Consider the following 24,511-nt stretch of genomic DNA (forward strand, 5'->3'; position numbering starts at 1 on the left):
AAGCTTCACTTAATTGCTGAATATTGTCTCATCAACACTATTATTATTATTATTATTATTATTGTTCCCCTGCCAGGTATCTTGGAGTTCATCACCAGATGGCAATGGCAGGTTCCGACTACCATCACTAGCACTGGCACGTGTAAAGACAGAACCTCCCAGCTGTGATGCATCATCCCCAGCCACAAGACCATCAGAACAACCCAAGGATGTTGACAAGGAGGCATGCCCAACAGAGATTGACCACGAAGAAGTGTAATAAGTTTTTCCCTTTTTTATTGCAAGTAAATTGTAGTGAATACCTTTCATGTAGTTTTCATCTGTACATTTTGTTTTTTAAAAAAGTGTTCAGCATGTAGCTTTATTTACAGATAATTTGTGGTTTGAATGTAAAATGACCCCTTCCACATCATTACCATATGTCATGCATAGTGATCCACGGAACATGAAACAAACTACATCTACATCCACATCCATACTCTGCAAGTCACCTGATGGTGTGTGGCAGTGGGTACCTTCTATTCTAGTCTCGTATTGTTTGTGGAAAGAAAGATTGTCAGTATGCCTCTGTGTGGGCTCTAACCTCTCTGATTTTATCCTCATGGTCTCTTCTTGGGATATACGCAGGTGGAAGCAATATACTGCTTGACTCCTCGGTGAAGGTATGTTCTCAAAACTTCAACAAAAGCCCGTATTGAGCTACTGAGCATCTCTCTTGCAGAGTCTTCCACTGGAGTTTATCTACCATCTCCATAATGCCTTCGTGATTACTAAATGATCCTGTAACGAAGCGCACTGCTCTCCATTGGATCTTCTCTCTCTCTTCTATCAACCCTATCTGGTACGGATCCCACACCGGTCAGCAGTATTCAAACGGTGGGCAAACAAGTGTACTGTACCCTACTTCCTCTGTTTTCGGACTGTATTTCCTTAGGATTCTTCCAGTGAATCTCTGTCTGGCATCTGCTTTACTGACTATTAATTTTATATGGTCGTTCCATTTTAAATCACTCCTAATGCCTACTCCCAGATAATTTATGGAATTAACTGCTTCCTGTTGCTGACCTGCTATATTGTAGCTAAATGATAAAGGATCTTTCTTTCTACGTATTCGCAGCACATTACACTTGCATACATTGAGATTCAATTGCCATTCCCTGCATCATGAGTCAATTCGTTGCAGATCCTCCTGCATTTTAGTGCGATTTTCCATTGTTACAACCTCTTGATATACTACAGCATCATCCACAAAAAGCCTCAGTGAACTTCTGATGTTATCCACAGGGTCATATATATATATATATATATATATATATATATAAAAAAAAACAAAGATGAGGTGACTTACCGAACAAAAGCGCTGGCAGGTCGATAGACACACAAACAAACACAAACATACACACAAAATTCAAGCTTTCGCAACAAACTGTTGCCTCATCAGGAAAGAGGCAACAGTTTGTTGCGAAAGCTTGAATTTTGTGTGTATGTTTGTGTTTGTTTGTGTGTCTATCGACCTGCCAGCGCTTTTGTTCGGTAAGTCACCTCATCTTTGTTTTTATATATAATTTTTCCCCCGTGGAATGTTTTCTTCCATTATATTGATATCATTAATTTGAATCCAACAATTACGTTTGTTATTGTCACTGTTGCATTTCGAAATCTTTTCTGTCGTCTTATTTTCCTCTTTCTGTTTTTGCCAGTAGTTTCACTTTGTATTCACCTTCTCCTTTTTACCGTAATCTGCTATACTATTTTATCCCGCCTATATATATACTCAATAATACGTAACCCACTTCCAAACCATAACCAAAAAAATATTTTTTTGCCGCTTTCAGCACTACCGCCGCTATAATATCCACCGTTTCTAGTTCACAAACAGCTCCTTTCACCTTTTAAACAACCATTTCGGCCAGTTCTAATAACTTTCGCTTTATTTCCATTTCCGTTTTTCCCACATCACTGATCATTTTTAGCCGCTTCCCACGGGTTTTAACGCCATTATTTCTTCATCAGACAATTGTTAGCCTCATTTTCATAATCTGCCACCACAATACCACTCCTTTTAATATACTACACGCAGTTTTTTCGAAATTTTCCCGAATTTCTCCGTCCTTTAACGTGTTTTGGCGGCAACACAACCACCTAACCTTTATGCACATCGTTGTCTACCAACCCAAGTCCAACATAGCCCAGCTGTAACCAACACCTTTTCGCCTTTTCTCATTCCAGATCTCCAGTTTCTTTCCGGTTCACCTTTATCTCTCCCCATATATTTTTATTTTCATTTTCATTTCACCTCGTGTTACACTTTCCACCTTCTAATACCATGTCACCCTCACAACACCCCCACAATGACCCCATTAAGTTTTATTTACATTCCCTCAAAAAAAAAAAAAAAAAAAAAAAAATATCCCTCTTTCCTGATGAGGCAACAGTTTGTTGCGAAAGCTTGAATTTTATGTGTATGTTTGTGTTTGTTTGTGTGTCTATCGACCTGCCAGCGCTTATATATATATATATATATATATATATATATATATATATATATATATAGTGAATAGCAACGGTCCTACGACACTCCCCTGCTGCACACCTGAAATCACTCTTACTTCAGAAGACTTCTCTCCATTGGGAGTGACATGCTGCATTTTGTTATCTAGGAACTCTTCAATCCAATCACACAGTTGGTCTCATAGTCCATATGCTCTTACTTTGTTCATTAAACGACTGGGGGGAACAATATCGAACGCCTTGCGGAAGTCAAGAAACCCGGCATCTACCTTGGAATCCGTGTCTACTATGGCCCTCTGCGTCTCATGGATGCATAACGTGCGCTGGGTTTCACACGATCATCTTTTTTGAAACCCATGCTGATTCCTACAAAGTAGATTTCTAGTCTCCAGAAAAGTCAATATACTCAAACATAATACTTGTTCCAAAATACTACAACTGATCGACTTTAGAGATATATGTCTATAATTCTGCACATCTGTTTGACGTCCCTTCTCTCTTCTAGAGACCTATGGTGCACCGCTGCAAGAAGGGAGGTAAGTTCCTTCTCGTACTCTGGTATCCCATCTGGTCCGGTGGCCTTTGCTCTTTTGAGTGATTTTAATTGTTTTTCTATCCTCCCTGTCACCTATTTCGATATCTACCATTTTGTCACCTGTGCGGCAATCTAGAGAAGGAACTACAGTGCAGTCCTCCCATGTGAAACAGCTTTGGAAAAAGACATTTAGTATTTCGGCCTTTAGTCTGTCGTCCTCTGTTTCAGTACCATTTTGGTCGCAGTGTCTGGACATTTTGTTTTGATCCACCTACCGCTTTGACATAAGACCAAACTTTCTTAGGATTTTCTGCCAAGTCAGTACATAGAACTTTACTTTCGAATTCATTGAACGCCTCTCGCAAAGCCCTCCTCACACTACATTTCACTTCGTGTAATTTTTGTTTGTCTGCAAGGATTTGGCTATGTTTATGTTTTCTGTGAAGTTCCCTTTGCTTCTGTAGCAGTTTTCTAACTTGGTTGTTGTACCATGGTGGCTCTTTCCCATCTCTTACGATCTTGCTTGGCACATACTCATCTAATGCGTATTGTACAATGTTTTTTTTTAACTTTGTCCAGTGATCCTCAACACTATCTGTACTTGAGATAAAACTTTTGTGTTGAGCTGCCAAGTACTCTGAAATCTGCTTTTTGTCACTTTTGCTAAACAGAAAAATCTTCCTATCTTCCTACCTTTTTTAATATTTCTATTTATGGCTGAAATCACTGATGCTGTAACTGCTTTATGATTGCTAATTCCCTGTTCTGCATTAACTGTTTCAAATAGTTCGGGTTTGTTTGTCACCAGAAGGTCTAATATGTTATCGCCGTGAGTCGCTTCTCTGTTTAACTGCTCAAGGTAGTTTTCAGATAAAGCACTTAAAAAAAATTCACTTTGTTCTTTGTCCCTGCCACCCGTTATAAATGTTTGAGTCTCCCAGTCTACAGCTGGGAAATCTACTTGAAATATTTTCCAAATTTTCCTTCAGGTATTCCGCCACAACAGCTGCTGAGCCAGGGGGCCTATAGAGACATCCAATTACTATGTTTGAGCCTGCTTTAACCGTGACCTTCACCCAAATTATTTCACATTTTGGATCTCCATCAATTTCCTTTGATACTATTGCACTTTTTATCGCTATAAACACGTCTCTCCCTTCTCTGTCCATCCTGTCTCTGTGGTATACATTCCGATCTGAGTTTAGAATTTCATTATTGTTTACAGCTGGTTTCAGCCAACTTTCCTTCCCTAGTACTATGTGGGCATTGTGGGTGTTTCTAAGTGAGAGCAGTTCTGGGACCTTTCTATACACACTGCTGCAGTTTACTATTACCACATTAATATTGTCATATCCTGTTGCGTTTTGCCTACTGGTACCCTGTCGCGTCTCAGGAGGCGTGTTGTCAGGCCTAGGGAGGGAATTCTCTAACCTAAAAAACCACATGTGCTCTCCACACATACTCCGCTACCCTTGTAGCCACTTCCTGCGTGTAGTACACGCCTGACCTATTCAGGGGGACCCTACATTTCTCCACCTGATAGCGGAGGTCGAACCAGGAACATGAAACTAACAAACCAGCCAACCAATATGATGAAATATGATGCACTTCTGCATTCTAGTAAGGACCAACTTGAAATTGTTTCATGACTTTTGAGCTCAGTTTTTTTTTTTTTTTTTTTTTTTTTTTTTTCGAAAGCAGGGGCACAGTGACCTATACCCTGCATAGGAGTTACTTCGGAGTGACCTCTGATTAGTTTCCTGATGCTCATTACGATCAGTTGATCACAGGGTTTAGCAATCCTTGTCAGTAACCTGCAACTCAGGTTGTGGTTAGTAAGGTCCTAGTATCAAGATTAAGTTGACACGCAAACTTTCAAAAACATATTATGCAAATTGTCTTGAACAATCTTTCAATTACAGTAATTTGTGTGACTATTGTTCTATAAATATTAAACTATGTCTTGCATTAAAAAATTTGTTTGCAGGATGTGCTTGACAGAGGAGCGGCGAAAGAGACGTTCTACTTCTCTTTATTCACGCGCGCCCTGTCCTGAATCTCCGGGATGCCCATACATATGCCGATACTGCAAAAAGGAGCTACCAACATCAATGTCCTTAGCTAACCATGAGCGTAAACACATTGACAATGTGTGCCTAATTTGTGATGAGAAGCTGCCCAGCGAGAAAGCCCTGCGCTTGCATGTGCGGACTGTCTGTAATGTAGGTAGCTTTACTGTTTATGTAGTTATTTTAATAACATTTATTGATCAGAATATCACTGGGGAATTCACACAGTTAATGGAGAGACAGAGAGAGGAGGTAGACAATGTGTCACTAAGTAACCACAGTATCAGCAAACTAGTTCCTTCCTCAGTAGGTTTGAACAGATACAGATAACTGTATAGAACAGTCTGGAATGGATTAGTCGAAAAATATTGCCTTACCAGAATGAGATTCTCACTCTGCAGTGGAGTGTGCACTGATATGAAACTTCCTGGCAGATTAAAACTGTATGCCGGACCGAGACTCGAACTCAGGACCTTTGCCTTTCGAGGGCAAGTGCTCTACCATCTGAGCTACCAAAGCACGACTCACGACCCGTCCTCACGGCTTCAATTCTGCCAGTACCTCATCTCCTACCTTCCAAACTTCACAGAAGCTCTTCTGTGAACCTTGCAGAACTAGCACTCCTGGAAGAAAGGATATTGCAGAGACATGGCTTAGCCACAGCCTGGGGGATGTTTCCAGAATGAGATTTTCACTCTGTAGCAGTGTGTGTGCTGATATGAAACTTACTGTGAGGATGGGTCGTGAGTCGTGCTTGGGTAGCTCAGGTGGTAGAGCACTCGCCCGCGAAAGGCAAAGGTCCCAAGTTCGAGTTTTGGTCCGGCACACAGTTTTAATTTGCCAGGAAATTTCAATATTGCCTTAGTTACTTCACAGACATTTAAGTTTTACAAGGAAGCAGAGTGGCTTGTGAGTATTCACCTTTAGCAGGAAAAATTAAAAAAAAAAAATTATGTAGCTTTCAGAACCATTAGTTCCTTTCTCGAGGGGGGAGGGGGAGATGTAGTTGTAATGAGGGGGCACACTTCCCACCAGTTCCTCTCAACCTCCAATCTGAGTGACCTACTATTCCTTCCCAAAAATTTCTGTTTTCATAAGTGAATTCGTTTTTCATACACATATTTAGTTCTCTTTTCTTCTTCTTCTTCTTCTTCTTCTTCTTCCAGTATTAACATGGAAGGTTCTTTTCCCCATGTAGGCTGAGCAAGCATTTGTCCAATAAAACCTTGATATGTCTGTCAGTGTTGCTAGAAAGTGTTTTGGATGTGATCTGATTCAGAAGGCAAAACTCATGTAGGCAGCAAGTGCTAGATATACAATAACGAAAAAAATTGCAACACTAAAATGTAATTAATGTAAAGTAATGAAATTTCTGGAGTACGTTTGTCTAGGTAACATATTTGAGTGATTAACATTGCAAGTCACATGTTAATATAAGTGTGAGGTAAGCCATTGCAAATGTGAAATGCTATCGCATTAATAACAAATGTAACTCCCAGAATGTTGAATGCAGGCATGGTAACGACATGCATTGTGTTGTACAGGTGTCAGATGTCAGTGTGAGATTGAGTTACAGGCCTGTTGCACTCGGTTTGCCAATTCGGGGACAGTCAACGCTGGTTGTGGATAATGCTGGAGTTGCTGTTCAATGGTGTCCCGTATGTGCTCGATCAGAGACAAATTGGTTCTCAAGCTGGCCAAGACAACACGTCGACAGTATGTAGAGCACGTCGTGTTAGAATAGAGATACGTGGGCGAGCATGAAAAAAATGTTGAAAAATACACCCCTGAAATGCTACTCGTGCATGACAGCACAACAGATTAGCTTGCATATTTGCAGTCAGAGTGTGTGGAATAACTATGAGTCTGCTCCTGCTGTCATACAAAATCACACCCCAGACCGTGATTCCAAGCGTAGGTGTGTGTAGCGTGCAGATTGACTGCAGGCCCCTTAACTGGCCTCCTCCTAACCAACACATGGCCACATCTGGCAGATGCAGTACACGTGCCGGAGCCATACGCCGAACACGAAGGTCTTCCCTCTCGGTAGTGCCATGTGGCCATCTGGAGCCCAGGCTTCTTGGACTGTACATTCTTGTGACCACTGCTGCCAGCAGCCTCCTGTAGCCCAATTACATGACCTTGTTGATAATGGCGTCTTAGTCTCTTGAAAGGCATTCTTGACTGATGTCAACTCGCCGTGTTCAGTCCCAAAGGTATCAATTGCTCACAGCTGTTACAGCACGTATTTAAAGCTATAACATTACCTGCATCCTTGTAGTGGTGCTACTAGTGCCACTCTTATGCGACTGATGTGCAGTTTGAATAGACATCATTTTTCGGATGTAGAAACATGCCTACCAACTTTTGTTTATGTTGCATATCTCCTTGTTGTGAAGATTCTTTTCCCATCAGTGTATGTTTAATTTCTGTGGCCGTGACAGTGCTTGACAGTTTTACTGATCTGTTTCCTGTCGGTGACAAAATGTGTATGAAAATGCTTTACATTTTAAATATTATGCTTTTATGTTTAAACATCTTCTTCTTTCATTGATAACATACTTAGATGCGGAAAAGGTATAAATTATCTTCCAGTGTAATATCCAAGTTTTTGACATCAGGAGCAAAGTTGTGAACTCTAAACACAGAAATATTTTTGTGTTCATCCAAGACCACAACTATCTTAAGCACTGTGTGTGGTTCAAAATTCCAAAAAATATCAAAAGAATGAATAAGGTACATAACATATCTGTTTAGGTCGTCTAATACCATAGTATGTAGTGGGCAGTTCTTTCAACTTCGGAGCAATGCTGATATTTGTGAAACTGAACCAAGGATGTGTAATTGAACTTCATACATTAAGGAGAAGAATGGTGTTGTAATTCCTGACTACCCAGATGTACATTTCCTGCCATTTCTCAAAGTTAGTTAATCTGCTATGAGCCGTGTAATGAATGTGGTCAAGTCTCATCGTCCTCTGCATTGCACTATCCAGATTTGTGCCCCATCTGTAATGACCTTGTTAGAAAGGCATCAAAGGCACTTACCACTACACTTACACCACTTACACTTAGCATATAGAACTCATAATAGATGACAATCTTCCGGGGCGTGGAATTACTCAAATATTTGAACAGCAGTATGAGGTAGCTACTATAATCAGCAAAATTAATTAATTTTACACTGCTCTTTCACTGATAAAGAGCATTGTGACCGTGATCTTTTGCTTAAAAACAGCTCACACAACACAACAGAAATGTGCACGCACCTGTATGTTTAAACTTCCTGTCTGGGAAAACAACATAGATTTGACAGTCTATGCAAGCAGTCATATATCCCTTTTTATTTATATATTTGCTCATTCAAATCTTTACCTTAAAAGTGAATGATGGTTAGTCATCTATCATTCCTTATACTTCATGAATGTTAATAAATATGTGCATTTATATAAAAACTGCCAACTTGAAAGACCTGCTAAATTTCCATTCTTATCACTAATCAGCTTCTGGAATGAATGTCACTTCACTGTAGAGTGCAGGGGATGGACGAAAATACAGAAACACAACACCTCACTGTGCCTAATATGCTGTAGGATGCCTGATACAGTATAGGAAACGTGTTCGTATTCAAAACAGCTTCCAGTTGCCGTGCATTGGATAAATACAGATTATGTTTGGTTTTCAAGGAATTGTATACCATTCTTCCTGCAAAATAGTGGCAAATTCAGGTAATGTTGCTGGAGGTGGATAGTGATTATGCATTCTCCTTTCCAAAGTAGACCACAAATGTTCAATAATTTTGAAATCTGATGACTGTGATGGTTAGGGGGGAAGTGGTGGCGAGGGGGGAGATGATAATTCAGCTTCACACCAACGAAACCAGTCGAGGACAATGTGAGCTCTGTGACAGGGGCCCTGACATCGTGGATAATGTCGTATCGTGGCTTGGACCTGCTCAGCCAAAATGGTTTACATAATCCATGGTGGTAATGCGGCATTGCAGAGTAACAGTGGGGTTCGTGTTTCACTCGTGGGATATAAATTCAGCCAGAAGTTGGAAACAGTGTAAAACAAGACTCATCTGACCTAATGACTTTCTTCCATTGCACCATAGCCCAGGTGTTATGGCTTTGATGCCACATTTTCCTTTTTATGGGCATTTGCATCTCTGATGAGTAGTTTTGGAATTCCAGTTTGCCCAGCAATTCCTTGCTTATGGAGCTCACTTTGTGATGCTTTTTGTGGGGTAATTTTGCAAAACTGTCAGGATCACTCAGTACACGTTTTCACCTGCATTGTGACTTAGATGGTGATGTTTCCTGCTTTTCCTGTATGTGGTATAAATCTTTGATTCAGTGCCTCTTGAAACACCAAACACTTGGCTACCTTTGTTATGAAAGCACCCACCATACAAGCACCAACAGTTTGCCCACATTCAACTCTACTAGTCTCCAACATAATGTACTCAAAATTACATAGAACACTGTTCTGAGCATGACTGACAGTTGCAATGCATTGAGGACATTGCACAGGTGCCATTTGTGGTCGTAAACAACACAATTTGTAGGCTTGGATAGCATCTGCATTTATGTGCAGCATGCATTTCCTCTGTGTTTCCTTATTTTTGTCCAGCCCTTTTATACACTGTTTTGAACCTTTCCGCTGCTTGCATAACAACATGTAAAACATTTCGTAGTATACTTATCAGTACATCAGATTACAGTGTGGCAAACACTAACAAACATTCCATGGTAAGAATGATTTTCCTAAGCAGATATGAGTAACATTCAAAGTACTTCTAACAAGCTAGAATTTTTATGTAATGTGTTGTGCTGCACTTGGATGGGGGAAGTAGCATCTAGTCCTTGGTGTCATCAGGTCTGGCACTGTTTGTGTTAAAATTACAATCCCTAGTACGTAATCACCAGCGAGTTGACTGCGCTACACTCGTGTGATCACTGAATCTCATTTGCCTCATTATTTCAGTGTTTGTTTATTTAAAGTATTACTCTAGTTCTAAAATGTTAATGTTGTCAACTGTTCTGCACTCAGGTATTCCTTAGAGCAACTGAATATACAGTGCTGTAGTTTCCATGGAATCAGATGTGCATTATTCTCCCTAATTTCTGTTATTGTTGTTGTTGTTGTTGTTGTCTTCACTTCAAAGACAGCTGTCTATGCTACTCTAGCCTGTGAAGCCTCTTTATATCTGAATAGCTACTATATCATAGATTCATTCGAACGTGATAACTGTATTCGTGCCTTGGTCTTCCTGTAAAGTTTTTACCTCCCACCCATTTCCATAACCAAACTGATTACTTCTGGAGGCCTCAGAATGTGTCCTCCTGCTGCTATATGGTTTATATTATGCATCATAATTCACCTGAGGTAATATATATGAATAAAATATGTTTCAGGGATTAACTTATATTTGCTTTTTCCAAAATTTTAGGTCACAAATAGTATTTAGACTAATCATCATTTTGGACACTTGCTAATGACTGTTTCTCTGACTTGACAGAAACTGAATGCAGTAAATGAAGAGCCAGAAAATGAAGTGTCTGATGAGCATTTCAAGTGTGGCACATGCCTAAGGATCTTCCGCTCATGTATTGCGTTGTGGCGGCATTGCGTTTGCCTTTCTCACAATCAGCCACAAAGTGCTGACCAGCTTCAGGTACATTGTTTTCAAACACAGTTTGCTTATTAATGTTTTAGACTTAGCTATTAAGAGCTTGGGATTTTGAAATAGTACACCCATTTGTGTGTGTGTGTGTGTGTGTGTGTGTGTGTGTGTGTGTGTGTGTGTGTGTGTGTGTGTAACAACAAGGACTGAAAATTCCATACTTCATGTGATCACTGATGTGGTGTAGATGTGTGTTCAGAATAAATGTGTTCTTTGACTGTTTAGTCATGTTGAGGAGCTTTTGTAATGATGGTGCCTTTGATAAACATAAATGGGAACTCTTATCCTGTTGTAAAGAATTTATCATAGAACAGGAAGGGGCAAAAGTCCACTGCAGTGGCAGTTAACATATACCAAAATATTGCAAAGGTCATTGTCAGAAATATCATAATTATCATTGTTATAGGAAAATCCAAGCTTTCTCAGCAAATTCCTTTGATGAAATCATCTTACGACATTAGGCGAATAGCTGTGTTGTCTGGTAACAATGTTTCAACCAGTTTCCTGTTTGTTATCTTTGGCTTATATCTTGAAAAGATATCACCAGTTAACATTTTTGATAAAAGTGGATAATATGAAATTGTACACAGTTGACAGTAATTTGGTTTCAATATTAAATTAATTCTTGCTTTGTAAGGTGAAATTATTGATACTGATATGTAACTCTGATTGGTTGACTTAAGTATATTGAGTTCCATGGCATTCGGCAATAAAACATGGATATTTGGAACAGTTCATTTGATGAAGCAGTGTCTGTGAAATTTCTTAGCCATCGTAATATGTTTGGATTCGATCTCTTTTGTATTGAGTAAGAAATTGTGATCGGCTGTTAAATTGTAGCTTGTGCTTGGCAAACACTTGACTTTGTTTCACAGTACATAATTTGGCATTTTCTCTGTTTAGTATCAGACATTGATTCACATTCCCCACCCAGTCTGAGTATCCTTATGGAGAACGGCCAGAAATACTTGAACTACTTACAATTAACAATGGCTGCTTGCTCCTGTAGAAGACGCATCCACAGCATGTCACGTGGAGCCATCCACTGACATGACATGAGACTGCCTGCAAATACAGCGACCTGACACACCTGCCATCAGTCCCTTACTTGTCTTTGAAGCCTTTAGTTACAAGCCATTGAGCAGGAGAATTTTTATCTTGCATGTACTACATTTGTGATTGGATTACTCCTTGCAATGTTTATATGCAAAGGATGGATTTTCTTTGCTCTGGACTTATTTTTTGGTTAGCCATTCACGTCGTGAACTCTGCTGTTATTGACCTGCAGAACTGTCTGTTGTTTCCCCAGTCTCTGGGTTACGGCCAATGGGAGTGATCATAAACTGTGTTTTATCTGCGCAGAGTAGGATAGAAGACCTTGTTCCTGTATGAAAATGTCATTCACTTTAGGGCAGTGCTTTGCAACGTGAGGGTTATTACCTCCTGAGGGGTAAAACGAAATTTTCTGAGGGATAAAAGCAAAATAGTTGGATTCTGATTTGGTCATGAAACTAAATTATTTTTTTATGATTATAGTTATCATCACTATTTCCCCCTGTGGGCCCTGGGGTTAGAATAGGCTGAGGTATTCCTGCCTGTCATAAGGGGCAACTAAAAGGAGTCCCACACCTTTCGGCCTTTATTTGATGGTCCCCTGTAGGGTTTGACCTCTATTTTTCAAACTTTTCCTGAAGAGCAAGCCAATTGGGGAAGGGTGCCTTACATAGCGCATCGTGTCCATCGTGCATTAAGATCTTTAGCCCACTTCCTCATCGTGACATTGCAGTCCCGCTCATCCACCATCTCTTGAGTGAGGACACCTTCCTCGGTGTGTTTTCCTCCACCCACTACACAATGTCAAATTCTGTGTCGACGATGACCATAGAATTCTTTGCACCTCATATCCAGCATGGTAGCCAGTCTGTTGTGGTGGGGCCGCCATGTACCCTGTTGGTTGTAGCCCCCTGACTACACAGGGATAGCTCTGCTGATGCCTCTGCCGTTAACTCCCCACGTATGCCAAGGGTTACATGCCCATCATCCTGGAGCATTGGGACTCGCGGCAATGGCCATCCTGCTAGGTGGCCTTTGCTGCAGCTGGGAGGGCCCCTGGTCGGAGTGGGTGGAATCAGGGCTGATGACGCGCAATGAAGCGTAGCACATTGTCACTTGCTGGTGATCAAATGCCACCAGTCTCTAACTGTTCCAAGTCTCAGTACAATGCAAGGAAGTATGGTCCTAAATTGTTCCCCTCCCTGGCCACACCATAGGAGGAACGCCAGGCTAAGGATGGCAGCAAACCTTATGTGCCCCAGTACCTCGTATGTACGAGAGCTGATGGGGGCTCCTTTGTCTCAATGAAGCCTCAGTTTCTTGTAGAGCATTTAGAGGGCAAGTTTGAGGAGGTGGAGGGCTAGTCCAAAATGCGATCAGGGTCAGTCTTGATAAAAATGGCATCCTCTGCCCAGTCATGAGCATTACTCGTGTTTGACAAGTTGGGGGTTTTTTCTGTTACCATCACACCTCGTAAGAGCTTAAATATGGTCCACGGTATTATATTCCACAGGGACCTTCTTTTGCAGTCTGATGATGAGCTGTGCGAGGAGTTCATTTTGTCCAGTGCGTCCATCGGGGTCCGAGAGATAATCAGTTTGCTACTGGTGCCTTCATCTTGGCCTTCAAGGGTGACACATTACCCGAGAAGGTCCAGGTGATGGTCTACTGCTGTGATGTCAAGCCATATATCTCTCCCCAATGCGCTGCTTTAAGTGCTGGAAGTTCGGCTGTTCTTCCAGCATCACATGTCAAGATTGTGTATGTCCATCCCATCCCAATACTCCATGTGCCCTGCCTCCCATCTGTGTCAACTGTGGAGAGCATCATTCCCCTTGCTCACCAGACTGCAGGATTTTGCAGCGAGAAAGGAAAACCATGGAGTACAAGACCCTGGACTGAAAGACCTACACTGAGGCCAAGAGGAAATTTGAGCGCCTATATCCTGTGGCTATGACCTTCTCTTATGCCACCGCTACGAGAACAGTTGTAGCCACATCAGTTCCGCGAGTTAGTCTACACCTGCCCCCTTGATGGTGGGGGACCACTTCCCTCCCTGTTGCTCTTTCTCCACCTACCTCGCGAGCACTGTCCCCCCAAGCATCGGGGTCTCCAGTCCCCACTTCTCAGCCAGAGAAGCGCAAGTCTTCTTCGGCTCCACTCACTGGGAAAGGGTCCCTTGGGTCACTCCCTTCCCAGGTTTCTGATAGTGGGAAAGATGACACCCATCACTGTCTGAGGTGCCCAGAAGCAACTGGTCGTAGGGCTTGATGATCATCCTCAATCCCAGAGACTGAATCAGTGAAACCCTCCCAGCCAGAGAAGCCCAAGGATCAGCAAGAGAAGTCCAGAAAGAAGACCCCCAAGACCAAGGGAGTTGCGGTGGCACCCACACCACCACTGCCTACAAGCTCTGCATCTGAGGATGAGGTGAAGGTGCTGGTGTCCAGTGAGGACCTAGATCTCGCCAGACTCTCAGACATAATGGATATAGCCCGTTCAGGAAATAAGTTGGTGGTAGCATGTGACCCTCAGGTTTAGGATGCCTCATTGAGTGTTTCTTGCCTTCCCAGTCTCAAGATCATGTCATCCTCCAATGGAATTGTGGCAGTTTCTTCCACCACCTGGCTGAGCTACGGCAACTGTTGAGCTTTCTGTATTGCCCTCCAGGAAATCTGGTTCCTGGCAATGCGGGTGCCTGCCCTTCGTGGCTACCGGGTATATTACAAGAACCATAGCGAATGTAATAGTGTTAGGTGAAATTTGCATTTATGTCACAAACTCGGTATGTAGTGAACCTGTGCCCCTTCAAACTCCTCTTGAAGCTGTGGCTATCAGGATATGGCCCAATGCAGGAAATAACTATCTGCAGCATATATCTCCCTCCAGATGGTGTGGTACCCCTGAACGTATTGGCTGTACTGATTGATCAACCCCTAAACCTTTCCTACTTTTGGGAGTTTTTAATGCCCATAATCCCTTGTGGGGTAGCACCATGCTTACTGGCCGTGGCAGAGATGTCAAAAATTTACTGCCCCAACTCGACCTCCGCCTCTTAAGTGCTGGGGCCACCACACATTTCAGTGTGGCTCATGGTAGTTACTCGTCCATTGATTTATCAGTTTGCAACCCAGGACTTCTCTCATCTATCCACTGGAGAGCACATGACGACCTGTGTGTTAGTGACCACTTCTTTATCTTCCTGTCATTCCCCCAGTGTCATGCCTATGGACACCTACCCAGATGGGCTTTAAACAAGGCAGACTGGGTAGCCTTCACCTCTGCTGTCACCGTTGAATCTCCCCCATATGGTGCCATTGATGTTGTGATTGAGCAGGTCACTACAACGATAATTTCTGCGGTGGAAAACGTGATCCCTCATTCTTTGAGGTGCCCCCAGCAAAAGACAGTCCCTTGGTGGTTGTTGGAAGTAGCTGAGGCAATTAAAGAGCATCAGCCAGCTAAACAGTGACATACGCGGCACCCTTCCCTAGCGCACTAAAGGCCTTTGAGCGGCTCCATGCCCATGTTCGCCTGCTTATAAAATGATGGAAACAGGAGTGTTGGGAGAGATACGTGTCAACCATTGGGTCCCATCCATCACCTTCCCAATTCTGGACAAAGATTAGACATCTTTTTGGGTACCAGACCCCAACAGGTGTCCCTGGTGTCAACATCAGTGGTGTGCTCTCTACCGATGGAAATGCGATTGCCGAGCACTTTGCTGAGCACTGTACTTGAGCATCTGCATCAGAGAATTACCCCCCAGCCTTTCGCACCCTCAAATGGCAGATGGAAAGGAAATTCCTCACGTCCACGATACGCCACAGTGAACCCTATAATGCCCCATTTACAGAGTGGGAGCTCCTCAGTGCCCTTGCACATTGCCCTGACACAGCTCCTGAGCTGGATCGGATCCACAGTCAGACGATTAAACATCTCTCATCTGACTACAAGCGACATCTCCTCGTCGTCTTCAACCGGATCTGGTGCGGTGGTGCCTTTCCATCGCAATGGCAGGAGAGCACCATCATTCCAGTGCTCAAACCTGGTAAAAACCCACTTGATGTGGAAAGTTATCGGCCCATCAGCTTCACCAACATTCTTTGTAAGGTATTGGAACATATGGTATGTCGGCAGTTGGGATGAGTCCTGGAGTCACGTGACCTGCTGGCTTCATGTCAGTGCTGCTTCCGCCAGGGTTGCTATACCACTGATAATCTTGTGTCCATCGAGTCTGCCATCCGAACAGCCTTTTTGAGGCTCCAACACTTGGTTGCTGTCTTTTTTTACTTACGTAAAGCATACAATACGACCTGGCGACATCATATCCTTGCCACATTGTATGAGTGGGGTCTCCAGGGCCCACTCCCAAGTTTTATCCAAAACTTCCTGTCGCTTCGTATTTTCCATGTCCAAGTTGGTGCCTCCCATAGTTGCCCCCGTATTCAGGAGAATGACGTTCCACAGGGCTCTGTATTGAGTGTACCTCTATTTTTAGTGGCCATTAACAGCCTAGCAGCAGCTGTTGAGCCATCGGTCTCCCCGTCTCTGTATGCGGATGACTTCAGCTTTTCATATTGCTCCTCCAGTACTGGTGTGTTTGAGCAGCGTCTACGGGGAGCCATTGACAAGGCGCCTTCATGTGCTCTAGCCCGCAGCTTGCAGTTTCGAGCTGCGAAGTCATGTGTCAAGCACTTCTGTTGGTGTTGTACCATTCATCCGGACCCTGAACTTTATCTTAATGATGATGAACTCACTGTCGTGGAGATGTATCGATTCTTAGGACTGGTTTTCGACACTTCATTGATTTGGCTACCTCACCTTCGTCAGCTTAAGTGCAGTACCTCAGTGCTCTCTGCCGCCTGAGCAACACCAACTGGGGTGCAGATCACTCTACGCTGCTGCAGCTCTACAGAGCTCTTGTTCAGTCTCACCTTGACTATGGGAGTCTGATTTTCAGTTTGGCGGTGCCCTCAGCATTGCGTTTACTCGACCCAGTGCACCACTGTGGTGTTCGCCTAGAGACAGGAGCTTTTAGAACAAGTCCGGTGACCAGTGTCCTGGTGGAAGCCAGAATCCCTCCATTGTGGATTCAACGTGCACAACTGCTCGCTAGTTATGTTGCACACATTCGTAGTTCTAATGAGCGTCCAAATTACAGTCTCTTTTTCCCACCTGCAGCAGTTAATCTCTTGCATCGGTGGCCCAGGTCAGGGCTCACGATTGCAGTTCTCATGCGATCCTTTCTCTCCGAACTGGAGTCCTTCCCTTTACCACCTCTACTTGAGGTCCATTCATGTACACCTCCATGGTGTACACCTCGGCCGAAGCTTCATCTGGACCTTTTGCATGGCCCTAAGGACTCCGTTAACCCTGCCGCTCTCCGCTGTCACTTCCTCTCGATTCTTGACGTGTTCCGGGGCTCTGAAGTTGTTTACACAGATGACTCGATGGCTGATGGTAATGTTGGCTTCGCCTCCGTCCACAGAGGCTATGTTGAACAGCTTTCCTTGCCCATTGGCTGCAGTGTATTCACTGCAGAGCTTGTGGCCATATCTCGTGCACTCCAGTACGTCCGTTCCTGCTATGTTGAGTCGTTTCTTCTCTGTTCTGACTCCCTGAGCAGCTTACGAGCTATCGACCAGTCCTACCCTCGCCATCCTTTGAGAGCGAACATCCAGGAGTTCATCTCTGCTCTGGAATGGTCCAATCGTTCAGTGGTGTTCGTGTGGACCTCAGGACATGTTGAAATCCCAGGCAACGAACTTGCTGACAGGCTGGCCAAACAAGTTACGTGGAAACTGCTCCTGGAGATATGGGCATCTCTGAAACTGACCAGCATTCTGCTTTACGCCACTAGGTTTTTTGGCTTTGGAAGACGGAGTTGCATAACAGTATGCACAACAAACTGCATGTCTTAAAGGAGACTGTGAATGTGTGGAAGTCTTCCCTGTGGGCTTCTCACAAGGAATCAGTTGTCCTTTGTTGGCTCCACATTGGCCATACGTGGCTCACACATGGTTACCTCCTCTGTTGCGAGGACCCATCTCAGTGTCGCTGTGGCTCCCAAATGACAGTCGTCCACCTCTTGTTGGACTGCCCACTTTTAGCCACTCTGCGGCGGACTTTTAACCATCCCAGCACACTATCTTCGGTGTTGGGCAACAGTGCATCATCAGCAGCTTTAGTTTTATGTTTTATTTGTGAGGGTGGATTTTGTCATTTGATCTGAGTTTTAGCACATGTCCTTTGTCCCTCTGTGTCCTCCAACGTAGGGTTTTTAGGGTGGAGGTTTTAATGTGTTGCAGAGTGGCTGGCTTCTTCTTCTTTTTATTCTCACAGTCAGCCAGCCATGGTACTCTGCTTTCTTGTTTTTAATCTCTTCTCCCTGTTTATTCCACCCCCTGTTTTTTTTAAGTGTGTGTTGTTCTGTCGTTCTTCTGGTTCTTCCTTTCTCCTGTTGTTATGCTGTATGTCTTCTTTCCCTTGGGTAATTGTTCTACTGGGAACAAGGGACCAATGACCTCACGGTTTGGTCCCTTTCCTCCCCCTTTTGAACCAGCCAACCAACCATCACTATTTCATAAGACTGTAGTTCTGGTTACAAATGTTAGCAATAATGAAGCTTTTGTCAAATACTAGCATTAATCTGTGACACAATCTGCTGGATGTTGCAGCTTACGTAACGAATGTATGATCATCATCTTCCTCACTTACTTTGTGCAGTGGATCTATGATAGTAAAACTGAAAAGTATACATTGCACATGCTTAAATCTCTTTTGCAAATCTCTCCTTCTACTTGTAGGTAATTTCCACAAACACTGTGTTGGTGGTGCTGTTGTCATTGTTGCTGCTGTTGTGGTCTTCTGTCCAAAAAATGGTTTGATGCAGCTCTCCATGCTACTCTATCCTTTGTGAGCCTCTTCATCACTGAAGAAGTGCTGCAACCTACATCAGTTTTAACCTGCTTACTGTATTCACCTCTTGGTCTCCCTCTACTATTTTAACCCCCACACTTCTCCCCAGTACTAAATTGGTGAGTCCTTGATGTTTTAGAAAGTTTCCTCTCAACCAATGCCTTGTTTTTGTCAAGTTACGCCACAAATTTCTTTCCTCCTATTCTGTTCAGTGCCGCCTCATTGTTTACGTAATCTACCCATCCAGTCTTCAAACAGTGGAAACTCCAGGGAGGAATATCAGCAATGTAGAAAAAGATAGATTGCTGCTTACCGAAACGAAGATGTGTTAAGTTGCAGACAGACAAATTTAAAGACACTTCCATAAAAAATAAGCACATCCTATACATACATGACTGCCACTTCTGGCTGGAGTGCCAGGGCCCGAGCTGCCAGAGATGGCAGTTGTGTGCATGACAGTGTTTGCTTGTGAGTATGAATGCCATGTGTTTCTTTTGTGCTAATGAAGGATGTGGCCGAAAGCTTTATGGAAATGTCTTTTAATTGTGCCTGTCAGCATTCAGTCTTCGGCATTCTTCAGGAGCACTATATGTCAAAAGCTTCTGTTCTCTTCTTGTCTGAATTGTTTATTGTCCATATCTCACTTCCCTACAAAACTGTACTCCAGACAAATAAATTCAGAAAAGACTTCCTTATACAGATGTCTAAATACAGTATTAAAAAATTTCTCTTCTTCAGAAACGCTTTTCCTGCCATTGCCAGTCTACATTTTATATCCACTCTGCTTGGCCAGCATCAGTTATTTTACTGCCCAAATAGCAAAACTCATCTATATTATTATTATTCCATCCTGGATTTTCCATTGTTTGTTATTATTATTATTATTATTATTATTATTATTATTATTATTGACAGTGGTCAGACACAAAGCATTGGCAGTCTAAATCCTTTAGATTTCTGTTAGTTCAGAAGTTACAAGTGATTTACAAACAATAAGTATAGGAAGGAAATGTAGTAGGTGAATATGGGTTGGGGATAAGAAATGAAAGAGGAAGGCATCTGGTAGAATTTTGCACAGAGCATAACTTAATCATAGCTAACACTTGGCTCAAGAATCATGAAAGAAGGCTGTATGCATGGAAGAAACCTGAAGATGCTAGAAGGTATCAGATTATACAATCGTAAGACAGAGATTTAGGAACCAGGTTTTAAATTGTAAGACATTTCCAGGGGCAGATGTGCACTCTGACCACAATCTATTGGTTATGAACTGTAGATTAAAACTGAAGAAACTGCAAAAAGGTAGGAATTTAAGGAGATGGGACCTGGATAAACTGAAAGAACCAGAGGTTGTACAGAGTTTCAGGGAGAGCATAAGGGAACAATTGACTGGAATGGGAGAAAGAAATACAGTCGAAGAAGAATGGATAGCTTTGAGGGATGAAGTAGTGAAGACAGCAGAGGATCAAGTAGGTAAAAAGACGAGGGCTGGTAGAAATCCTTGAGTAACAGAAGAGATACTGAATTTAATTGATGAAAGGAGAAAATACAAAAATGCAATAAGTGAAGCAGGCAAAAAGGAATACAAACGTCTCAAAAATAAGATTGACAGGAAGTACAAAATGGCTAAGCAGGTATGGCTAGAGGACAAATGTAAGGATGTAGAGGCATACATCGCTAGGGGCAAGATAGATACAGCCTACAGGAAAATTAGAGAGACCTTCGGAGAAAAGAGAACCACTTGTATGAAAATCAAGAGCTCAGATGGAACCCCAGTTCTAAGCAAAGAAGGGAAGGCAGAAAGGTGGAAGGAGTATATAGAGGGTCTATACAAGGGCAATGTACTTGAGGACAATATTATGGAAATGGAAGAGGACATAGATGAAGAAGAAATGGGAGATACGATACTGTGTGAAGAGTTTGACAGAGCACTGAAAGACCTGAGCCGAAACAAGGCCCCGGGAGTAGACAACATTCCATTAGAATTACTGACAGCCTTGGGAGAACCAGTCCTGACAAAACATCTACCATCTGGTGAGCAAGATGTTTCAGACAGGCGAAATACCCTCAGATTTCAAGAAGAATAAAATAATTCCAATCCCAAAGAAAGCAGGTGCTGACAGGTGTGAAAATTACCAAACTATCAGTTTAATAAGTCACGGCTGCAAAATACTAACACGAATTCTTTACAGACAAATAGAAAAACTGGCAGAAGCCGACCTCGGGGAAGATCAGTTTGGATTCTGTAGAAATGGTGGAACACGTGAGGCAATACAGACCCTACGACTTATCTTAGAAGATAGATTAAGGAAAGGCAAACCTACGTTTCTAGCACTTGTAGACTTAGAGAAAGCTTTTGACAATGTTGACTGGAATACTCTCTTTCAAATTTTGAAGGTGGCAAGGGTCAAATACAGGGAGTGAAAAGCTATTTACAATTTTTACAGAAACCAGACTGCAGTTGTAAGAGTTGGAGGGGCATGAAAGGAAAGCAGTGGTTGGCTTGGGAGTGAGACAGGGTTGTAACCTATCCCCGATGTTATTCAATCTGTATATTGAGCAAGCAGTAAAGGAAACAAAAGGAAAATTCGGAGTAGGAAGTAAAATCCATGGAGAAGAAATAAAAACTTTGAGGTTTGCGGACGACACTGGGATTCTGTTAGAGACAGCAAAAGATCTGGAAGAGCAGTTGAACGGAATGGACAGTGTCTTGAAAGGTGGATATAAGATGAACATCAACAAAAGCAGAACGAAGATAATGGAATGTAGTCGAATTAAATTGGGTGATGCTGAGGGAATTAGATTAGGAAATCAGATGCTTAAAGTAGTAAAGGAGTTTTGCTGTTTGGGGAGTAAAATAACTGATGATGTTCGAAGTAGAGAGGATATAAAATGTAGAGTGGCAATGGCAAGGACAGTGTTTCTGAAGAAGAGAAATTTGTTAACATCAAGTATAGATTTAAGTGTCAGGAAGTCGTTTCTGAAAGTATTTGTATGGAGTGTAGCCATGTATGGAAGTGAAACATGGACGATAAATAGTTTGGACAAGAAGAGAATAGAAGCTTTCGAAATGTGGTGCTACGGAAGAGTACTGAAGATTAGATGGGTAGATCACATAATTGATGAGGAGGTATTGAACATAATTGGGGAGGAGTTTGTGGGACAATTTGACTAGAAGAAGGGATCAGTTGGTAGGACATGTTCTGAGGCATCAAGGGATCACAAATTTAGTATTGGAAGGCGGCGTGGAGGGTAAAAATTGTAGAGGGAGACCAAGAGATGAATACACTAATCAGATTCAGAAGGATGTAAGTTGCAGTAGGTACTGGGAGATGAAGAAGCTTGCACAGGGTAGAGTAGCATGGAGAGCTGCATCAAACCAGTCTCAGGACTGAAGACCACAACAACAAGAAGTATAGTGCACACATTTTAACCCCTTTTTGGACTGATGAGACGTGTGCCTCACATACAAATTTATTTCACTGATTCACAGGCTCATTGTTGGGCATCTAAAGTGTTGAGATACCACTTAATTGTTTCTGTTGTGCATTTTGTGCCTTGTGTTTTGGCAGTGTTATGAAATTCTTTTCCTATCTGCAATAGATAAGTCCAGTAAAGGTATTTATTATCTTTTTTCCACTGTTTTCTAGAAATATACAGATTTGTGCATATAGTTTTAAATTTGTTTAGTTGTTTTTGCCACGTGGCCAGTGTGTGTAGAGAATTTCTATTTGTGCGTTTTGTTCATATTTGTGTCAAAATGTTTACACATTTTATTTGGTGCTATAATCTTATTTTATATCCCTTATTTTGATATGAAACAGAAGACTCCACAAACTTGTGGTTTGTTTCTGATGAATGCTTGTCTTTTCCTCCATTATTACAGTTGCATAGGATGAAACGGTTTACCGTTGCAAAATCCAAAAGAAAATGAGAAAGACAATGCCACAATTTGAGTGACCTGCTACCAGTAGTGTATCTTTCTCTCTGGTGGTCAAACCAGTCTACAGCTCCCATTACAACTGTGTACTCTGCTACGTATACAGAGCAGGATATAGCAGAGGTTGTACCATCTCTATTTTGTCTTGTGGCAAATCTTATCTCTTTCGGATGGTGAGCAGTTGACAAAACTGAAACTGGCTTATTGTCTTGAAATTTGTTTGAATTAAGATGCTAATCTCTAGTAAAAAAATTATTTTAAATGGAGCATATGTCTCACAGGACTTCATGAGAAATAAATTTATGGAACCATTTATTCCTTCTCGAGTCCAGCGAGACGTGTATGTTCCCCCTAAAATAGTCATAAAACTCTAAACAGCAATATAAATTTAGAAATATGGCCTCACTCAGTAAAATTTCAATACCAAAAACCAATTTTTACAGTAATATGCGAAATTTTATTAATTTGATCATGAAAGGGTTAACTCAGTTGATTCTAAATGGGGATGCTGAGCATGAGGGGAATCAGTTGTTGTCGGGGAAAGGAATGATGCAGAGGAAACATGTTTTGTAACAAGTTAGTTAGCTTTCTTTTCTGAAAGGGAGTTGTAGATGACACATAGATGCACTGAGAACTGGTTCCTCACTCTAATTTTTTGTTAGAAATTAGCAGTCAGAACCAGTTGCCTCATTAGCTTGTAGTTTAATAAAACGCTGACAAAACTAAATATCATTTATCCTTCTTCATCCTGGCCCTTGATGGGCTTTGCCTGCTCTAAGGCATCATTCCGTTTGTCCCTGTCCAGCATCTTGTCTCCATCCTCTGACACTAATAATTTTTAAATCATCTTATATGTCATCCAAGTATCGAAGTCTTGGTCTCCTTGTACTTCTTTGCTCCACTGGATTTTGCAGCAGTGCTATTTTTGTTAGGTTCTCATGTCCCACGCGAAAAGCATAGCCGACCCATTTCAAGTGGTTTATTTTAATGAACTTTATGATTTCAAGGTCTTTGTATAATTTGTAAAGTTCAAAATTACATTGTCTGAACCACACTCCATCGTCACTAGTTGTCTGCTTAGTTTTTGCATAACATCTTTCATTCAAAACATTGTATTAGCTCTTCATGCTGTTGTGTCAGTGTCCACATTTTTGAGCCATTTGTTAATACTGGGCGTATTAAAGTTTTTATGCAGTTGACACTTTGTTCTTCTGGATTTAGATTATGTGGCCAGCCCATAATAGCATTTATTAGCTAGGTGGATTTGCTGTTTTATTTCCATACTAATATCAGTCTGTGATGTTACCAGTGATCTCAGATAGACAAATTCACTAACATGTTGTGTTTGCACCTGACAATTTTTAACATTGTATTTAGTTCTGGTCATATTATCCACATGTGGTTGGTTTTCTTCATATTCAGTTCCAACTCCGTTTGATTGCTGCTACAGCCAATGCCCTATATATTTCTGTAGCAGCTAGTTCCGTTCTGGCAGTAATATCCATGCCAGAAGCTGCAGCATTCAATTGTGTATTGTGCCTGTTGTGTTGATTTGAGGGTCCTTACTACCTTCTCTAGTGCTATGTTAAAAAGCATACACGACAGTGGATCCCTTTACCTTAGCCCACAGTTAGTTTCAAAACTTGGTGTCAACTTTTCTTGTATAGTGTGCAAAATGCTGTGGACGCTAGATGCACAGTCGGCTGTAAATTGGGGGGGGGGGGGGGTGACAATGGTGGGGGGTCCCTCAGAGCACTGTAGAGGAGGAAATGTTGAGTGCTGGAGGGGAAAACAGCA

General features: G+C 42.1%; 1 protein-coding gene across 1 annotated transcript in view; it reads left to right on the forward strand.

Moving 5' to 3' along the window:
- LOC124776653 overlaps positions 1 to 24,511 on the forward strand; it is a 68,695-nt gene that overhangs the window by 21,923 nt on the left and 22,261 nt on the right. The window contains exons 3-5 of the mRNA XM_047251743.1: positions 77 to 255; positions 5,034 to 5,268; positions 10,636 to 10,791. Coding sequence (XP_047107699.1) covers positions 77 to 255; positions 5,034 to 5,268; positions 10,636 to 10,791 — 570 coding nt within the window. The remainder of the gene's footprint in view (positions 1 to 76; positions 256 to 5,033; positions 5,269 to 10,635; positions 10,792 to 24,511) is intronic.

This window comes from Schistocerca piceifrons, chromosome 2 (assembly GCF_021461385.2).
Source record: "Schistocerca piceifrons isolate TAMUIC-IGC-003096 chromosome 2, iqSchPice1.1, whole genome shotgun sequence".
Classification (NCBI taxonomy): Eukaryota; Metazoa; Arthropoda; class Insecta; order Orthoptera; family Acrididae; genus Schistocerca; species Schistocerca piceifrons.